Below are 7,613 nucleotides of genomic sequence, written 5' to 3'. Positions count from 1 at the left end.
ACCACTCTGGCTTACTCACCAGTGTGACTGCGCTTGTGCACCATGAGCACATTAGGTCCGATACAGACCATGCCGCACACGTCACACTTGAGCTTGCCGTTGGGCAGCCGGATGCCACCCGGGGAGTGAGGCTCCGGCCCACTCCCATCACAGTAGCCCAGGGGCTCAGACAGTGAGTCTTCCACAATCACGCTGTCATCCTTTTCCAGGAGCCGTTCGTCTGGTCCCAGCAATCTGCTTGACTCCTCATCGCTGTACATCTCCACCTTGATGGAGTTGGCTGGAAGTGGGCATGAGGTTTAGAACAGAGACAAACCAAGAGGGAACCCATCCCAGGCCAGAATGCCACTCCTCAAGCCCTACAACCATGTCTCTAGACCCTAAGACATACAGGCCCTTAGGAGGGGCCAGTACCCTAGTTTCCCTCAGTAATATACCAGAATCCTACTAGAACCTGAAATAACCTTTCCTTCTCTCTCATCTACCAGGCAAATAGGTACCAAGGGAAAAAAAGTTGTCTTCTGACACTGGGGAGAGGAGGCCACGTAGGGGAGCCTTTTCTTTCACTCTCTTGTCATTAAGAAAGATGTCTGGCTTGGCCCTGGGCAGGAAGCCAGCAAGTAACAGTGGCGGGAAAACAGTTCTAGGAAGGCTGAAAGGGGACAACAGGCCAAAGACAGAGCAAAACTGGAAGACGGGCATGGCTTACACGATCCTCCTCCTAACCCATAAGACTGGACCCTCTAGCCATCTCTGTTCAAATCTTAGGGGTATACAAGGAAAGGGAGGAGCCAAAGGAGCCATTGAGGAGAAGGTTTTGGCTGTAGCTCTGACCTACATTCTTGGTTATTCCAATAATTTAGAGAATGTCACAGATCTAGGGCCAGCTGGGGAGGGGCGGTCAGGGGAACCCTGCCTGGGCAGCAGAAGGATTGTGGGGAGATAGGAGGTACTTCTACTCTCTGTTTCCTATTTCTACCTAATGATCATTCGTACCGACCTGCTTCTCTGGCAACAGAATTTCTCTTTGGGAGCCTATAAAGGCTGAATGCCACCTATCCTCATAGTCCTACTCTAGTCTGGTAAGTATTGGCTCTCTTTCCAGAAGCCAGGAAAGCCTGGATGCTGGATTCCTTCATGTTTTCAGAGACTCTGAGTAGGAAAACAGAGGGAAGAGACCATGAGGAAATGGTTGCCAGCAGAAGGTGAATTGAGAACCCAACAAAAATGGGGGTGCCTAATGCCAGCAGGGAGGCAGAAGGCTGTTGTACTTACCACTGAGTGAGCGGCTGGGAGAAGAGTGCTGGCTGTTGGGGGTGCTCACTGAGGGGCCCACTGGGGCCCCAAGGAACTCCTTCTCCAGAGATGAGTCCCCGCTACCTTAGAGGAGAGAATGAAAGGGCAGGTAAAACTGGGGCTGCACTATCTACAGTCTATAGCCTAATCTTTAAAAAAAATCAGTTAAAATCTTACAAGCATTTATTCTACAGCCATATACAAGGCAGTGTCACACGCTGGGTACCATACCTTATGTCCCCACCAGCCTGGTGTCAAGTGCTGCCTTCCGTTAACTTAATGGTTGGGCCTCGCCTACCCAACTTTATTTAGGCCTGAGGGGAAGAGCATCACTGCCTGACGTCTGCAGGAAGCAGACTGGTGTTGGGCAGGCCAGGGCAGAGAGAAGAATAGGGGCCTGAGGAGGTCATGGTCCAGGACACACAATTCTTCCCTGCTGCTCCTCTCTGGACTCCCCAATACCAGCTTCAGCGTCTGTTGGGAGGGAATCTCGAACTGTCTCTGAACTGAATGAAAGCTCTAGTAACAATGGTAGTGGCTAATGTTCACTGTGTGCATATTATGTGCCAGACATTAATGTATGCTCTTGAAATAAATTATCTCCACAACAATCCTAGGATATAGGTGCTAATACTATGTCAACTTTTCAGATGAAGAAACACAAAAGAAACTATGTTCCTCTCAGCTGGTAGCGATGAAGCTGGGGCTGGATCACAGACAGTAAGTGCTCATGTCCTTAACCATCACTTACAGCTTGTAACTCTCCTGGAGGAGAGTTGATCCCATTAGTCTTTTTAAGTCCAGCAAAAAATTTGAGTACTCTAGACACTAGCCTCTTAGCTAATCTGATTCTAATTACATACTTATCATTTATTATTTGGTGTTCTTTGAAGCGTTAGGTGAAAAAAATTATCCTCAACATATTCATTTAAATTTGTTGACAAATGTTTTGGAAAAATGCATTCGTGAGAGCATAATATTTGTAAAAATCAGATAACATGCCTGAAAATGAATGCCTTTAAAACAAATCCCTCCTCCCCACAATCTTCTGCACATATATATGCGTGAGGTAAAAATACATGTTGATAAATACACACAAAGACTCAGATCACATATGTAGAGACACATAAAGACAACATATCTACTGAGATAAACACACTCACAGCCTGCTATACAATCTAACATGGACATGCATGAATGTGTATACACAAGCCTACATATGGAAGACAGAGAAAGAGAGAGAGAAAGATAGACAGAGATCCTAAAATTCATCCCTAAAGTCCACCTATTAGTATTTTACCCAATTGCCCAGCTATGCACATACTTACTTTCACAAAATAAAGATTCCATTATAAAATGGTTGGAGTCTTGGGCCTGAGGCAAGAAATCCGGAACACACCCTCCTGAGGGATCCCTCTCCAGCTTTGGTCAGTGGGAAGAAAACAACCACTCAGGACTTTGGGACCATTTCCCATTCATATCCTGTCCTAAAGTCCCATTTCCCCCATACTATCCCATTAAAGCCTGAAGAAATTTGTTCACAATCTATAGAAAAAGCCTTATGGCTTGAATCTGCATTTCCCCAGCTGTGCTCTTTAGGTGAGCCATGATTTTTTAAGAAAGTTGCCTGAAATCAGAACCACACGTATATATCATGAAATGAGCATTTCAGAATTGTGGGTTAAGACTTGTAGACTCAGACCCAACTGTGAAATATGCCCTTGCAATTAAGTGTAGGGTTTACTAAGGTGAGGAGGGCTGAAAAGGGCATCTTCCTATCTCTTTTCAAACATTAATGCTGACTTGCTCCAATCACTTGATGTGAGTAAGGGGGGAAGAACAGGGATCTGTGTCAGGTGCTGAGGCCTTGATCCTAAAAGGATGAATGAGCTGCCTGGGAATGCATCCCTGGTCCCAGCTTACTAGGGCTAAGGCTGCCTTGGGGGTCCAGGGGTTCAATATCTGGGGGAAAATAGCCTTCAAGGGATACTTGGGGACACTGAGAGGAAAGCATCCTTTGTGGCTCTCCCAATTAAGGCCTGGAGACAGGTTGAGAAAGCAGGAGCCTCGAGGCACACCAGTAATTCCAGAGGCTCTTTGATGCTGTTGACCTCCCTAGAATAAAGGTAAGAGGGAAAACAGGCTCAAGTCTCCTATCATGGGACTAAAACCATAAGAATGTGTCTCTGTGGGGGGGGGCAGAAAATCTTTTGTGGGGCTCTAGGGATTTTGACTTCTAGCCAGAGATGTGAATGGGACTAGAGTCAGATGTAGGAAATTTAGCAGTTCCTCTCTCAGCCCCCAGAAACCCCAGTGAGGGAATTTCAAATGTCTGGGACTTCCAAGGAATTCCAGACCGTCAAAGCTAAGAATGTAGGCTGCTCTCAGGTCTCAGAGACATTTTCTTGGTCAAAGTCATCATAGATTAGCCAAATCCCCAAAAGAGCCAAGCTAAAAATCCTTGAGGTTTCTACCAGAGGAAACTAGAAGAAGGTGGGCAAAGGGCAAAAAAGCAGGAGGGAAGGAACGGGGAAGAAGCATTGGAGCCAAATGTGTCTCACATGTGAAAGGAGACTAGCCCTCTGCTCTTGCTGCCCTTCCTCGATCCCTTCAGAGAGTAGTGGCTGCCTCTAGGAATAGCTGCCAGCTGGGGCGTGAGCCTCTGCACCTCTCTGCCAGGGGCCCTCGTCCTCACTGCTTTCCCTTCTTGACCATGGGCTTCAGGTGGCAGGGAGGATGCTTGCTCGCCTGCTAGCAGGGAATAGTGGGTATCAGAGCAAAGAAAGACGCCCATTCTCGGCTCTATTGTGGGGAGGAGGCTGAGGACCCTCAGATCTGGGTGCCAGGCTGAGGCATTTGCTGTCAAGGCTCCTCTTTGCTTCCCCTCAATTCTCCCCACTACCCATTCCCACCCAGGCCTGTTTCAGCATTTTCACCCCCCCACCAGGCAGCTCTACCTCTCTCCCCACGGCCTAATCAAGATGTCACCACCAGCTCCCACTGTCCAAGTCTTTGCTTAGCAACACCAAACACCCTTTCCCATCCTCCAGCAAGTGGAAGGAGGAACGCCCCCTCCCCCGCCACACACACTACACACACACACACACACAAACACAGCCGCCCCCCCCCATCCTCTCCTTCTCCTCGGGCTCGGGAGTTGTTACTGAATTGGCTCCCTAAGCCCCAGCACCCCCTTCCCCCCCTTCCACTGGCCGCCTTCTGCCTGAACTTACATTATCCTTCCCTTGCCGGTGAGACCCTGGGGTGCGAACGCGGCCGCCGCCTTGGAGACGGCGAGGGAGTGCGGGTGGTGTGTGCATGTCTGCGTCTCGGTGGCAGGCAGGGGTGAGCCCAGCCACTCACCTTCCAGGAAGCGTGGATTCCTGGAAGTGAGGGGAACCGCCGTCATTTCGCAGGCAGCAGCAGCAGCAGCAGCAGCAGCAGTGGCGGCGGCGGCGGTGGTAGTGGTGGTGGTGGTGGCGGCACGGTGAGCAGGGGCCCACGGCTGCAGCCAGCAAGAACAGCTCAGCCCAGGGTTGTATGTGTGTTGAGAGGGAGTGTGTGTGTGTGTGTGTGCGTGTGTGTATGTCTCAGGGAGAAAAGAGAGAGAGAGAGAGAGGAGAACACGCTTGGATGTTCTTGGGGAGGGGGCAGGAGAAAATGTGTATGGTGGGGGGTGGGTGCTAGGCTACAGCATCCCCAAGACAGTGAGTGCAGGGGGTGGGGGCTAGGGGGTGCACAGGGAGGGCCAGGCGGATGCCTTTGCCCTCCTGCCCAGCAGACAAAGAGGAACTGCACAACAAATGCTTGAGAAGTGTGTGTGTGTATGTGTGTGTATATGTGTGTGTGTGAGAGAGAGAGAAAGAGAGAGAGAGAGATGGATGGGCCTGTGGTAGGAGGGAGAAGGGGGGCGCCCAGGGAAGGCCCAATCCTCTGCCAGCTCGGGAAGCCAAGGCCCCAGAGGTCATGGGGCCCAGGACATGGGGCAGCTTCAAGGCTCTTGGATTGGCAGCAAGCCCCTCCCCCAGCTAATTCAGGCACCACATTCCCTTTTCCCTTCCTCCTCTTTAGGTCAGGGGACTGAAAGCCCCCTTTCCCAGCAGGGAGAGGGCCCATCCTGGTGTAGTATCATTCAGGGCCACAGATCTCAAGAAAAAGGCCTGTCTGGTCTCCCCACCTTCCCTCCCTTGGGTGTCCCTGGGGCTCCAGCAGCTACAGCCCTGGATGAATTTGCCCTCTATCAGGACAAGGCCTCTGCTCCCTTCGCTTCCAGAGGAGCTGCTGACTGCTGAGCTGACCTACTTCGGATGACTACATTTTCTGATTCCAAGAATTTGGAGGTGGGAGGGGCCATGAAACTTTGGGCTGCCTACCCCTGGATCCTTTTCTCCTAAGGTTCTCTTAAACATTTCACAGCTCCAAAATACTTGGAAAGAGCTCTGCTCAGTCAATTAACTGCCTGAGCCAGGTTTGAGCAATTCCATTTCCCTTGAAATATAGAAGAGTGTGTGTGTGTGTGTGTGTGTGTGTGTAGATCTGTTCTATAAATTAATAGACTCCTTTTTTTTTCTACAAATGGGTATGATCTGTGTCTTTAGGAAGAGAAGGGGAGAGGAAACAAGAAATGGACTTTCTGAAGTAGGCTCTGCCAAGTGGTAAAATCACTTTCAAGGAAAGGAAATCTATCTCCTTCATCAGGTGTTGAGATGAGGGAAGGCCGCCTGGCATGGAGGCAGGGAACTGCAGTGGGAGCTGAGAAGGGGCTATGGATACCTTAGAAGGGCTGTACATGGGGGCCCATTCCTCTGCTTCCCTATCAGCACAGGAGAGGCTGGTCAGTGATGGACCTTCAGATGCTTCTCAAGCAAACTCTCTCAGCCCTGCCCAGCCCTGCAGGGGGCACTCTTCAGAGCTAAGGTTAGCTCTGCCTTGACTTGCTCTTTCCTGCTTGCTGTAAGGTAGCTGCTGACATCTAGAATTCTAAAACAAGAGTAAGGAGTTTGAGGCCTCTACTTTCAGTCTACAACTTGCTACAAGCAGGTACACTTGGTTTCACAGCACAGTAAATCTAATAGCCTTAGAAGTTTTCTGCTAGTATCCAGTATTCCCCAAAGACACTGCTGAAAAGTGCATAGGATAGCTCCCTAACCACCTTCCTTTCTTATTTGTCTACCTTATGAAAAGCACAGGATAATATCCATCTCTAAAGCAGGACCCTAGGTGTTGTTGGTCAACAGTGAATAAGCTTAACCTGGGCAGGAGGTAGGAAGACCGGCTGGTTCCTCAGAAGTGCCATGACTTAATTCCAATAAGGTTTCAATTGAAGCAGCCCACCTTGTCTCTGTTATTCTGTATAGCATGTGACAGGTACTGAACACCTGTACCCAATCCAATTTCTTCCCTCCTTAGATGAGAAAGGGGTCAGTCAACCTCTTAGTGTACGTTATCCAAGTGTTGCCAGAGATTCTCATGTGTGTCTCATCTGTTTTCCTTCATTGTACGCCAAAAATTCCTTCATTAGTCCCACTTTAGAGTAAAAATATATACTTCAGGATTGGGGGCCAGTGGCTCATGATTGTAATCCTAGCTACTCATGAGGCTGAGAGTAGGTTTGAAGCCTGCCAGAAAGTCTATGCATAGCATGTGCACATGCACACATGCGTGCGCGCACGCATGCACACACACACACACACTTCATTCAGGTCAATTCCATACCACTTTTGATTTTTCTTTTTGTTTTTTGTTTGTTTGTGTGTTTTGTTTTGTTTTTTGTTGGTTGTGGGGCTTGAACTCTGGGCCTGGGCACTGTCCCTCAGCTCTTCAGCTCTACCAAGTGCTCTACCACTTGAGCCACAGCAACACTTCTGGCTTTTTCTGTTTATATGGTGCTGAGGAATCGAACCCAGGGCCTCTTGCATGCGAGGCAAGCACTCTACCACTGAGCTACCTTCCCAGCCCTTTTTTTCTGTTTTTGACCAGTACCTGGGCTTCAACTCAGGGATATTACACTTGCTTAGTTTACTTTTGCTCATACTTATTTTTGCTCATGGCTGGCGCTCTACCACTTGAGCTATGCTTCTAGTCTAGCTTTTTGCTGGTTAATTGGAGATGGAATCTGGTAGACTTTTCTCTCCTAGCTGGCTTTGAACTGTGTTCCCCCACGTCTCAGCCACCTGAGTAGCTAGGATGAAGGTGTGAGCCACCGGCACTCAGTTTTCACTTAGAATTTTTTTTTTTTGGGTCCGGTCGTGGGGCCTGAACTCTGGGCCTGGGCGCTGTCCCTCAGCTCTTCAGCTCAAGGCTAGCACTCTACCACT

The 7,613-nt window shown here is 49.3% G+C and overlaps 1 protein-coding gene across 1 annotated transcript in view; it reads right to left on the bottom strand.

Moving 5' to 3' along the window:
* Ikzf4 (IKAROS family zinc finger 4 (Eos)) overlaps window positions 1-4,616 on the bottom strand; it is a 12,481-nt gene extending 7,865 nt beyond the window's left edge. The window contains exons 1-4 of the mRNA XM_013018318.1: window positions 4,530-4,616; window positions 2,625-2,718; window positions 1,276-1,380; window positions 20-280 (exon numbers count right to left, since the gene is read on the bottom strand). Of these exons, the coding sequence (XP_012873772.1) occupies window positions 20-280; window positions 1,276-1,380; window positions 2,625-2,718; window positions 4,530-4,616 (547 nt within the window). The remainder of the gene's footprint in view (window positions 1-19; window positions 281-1,275; window positions 1,381-2,624; window positions 2,719-4,529) is intronic.
* Between the last annotated feature and the right edge of the window lie 2,997 nt (window positions 4,617-7,613).

The sequence above is a fragment of the Dipodomys ordii genome, unplaced genomic scaffold, assembly GCF_000151885.1.
Source record: "Dipodomys ordii isolate 6190 unplaced genomic scaffold, Dord_2.0 Scaffold3, whole genome shotgun sequence".
In the NCBI taxonomy this organism is placed as follows: Eukaryota; Metazoa; Chordata; class Mammalia; order Rodentia; family Heteromyidae; genus Dipodomys; species Dipodomys ordii.
This window is presented reverse-complemented; position numbering and strand designations above follow the sequence as displayed.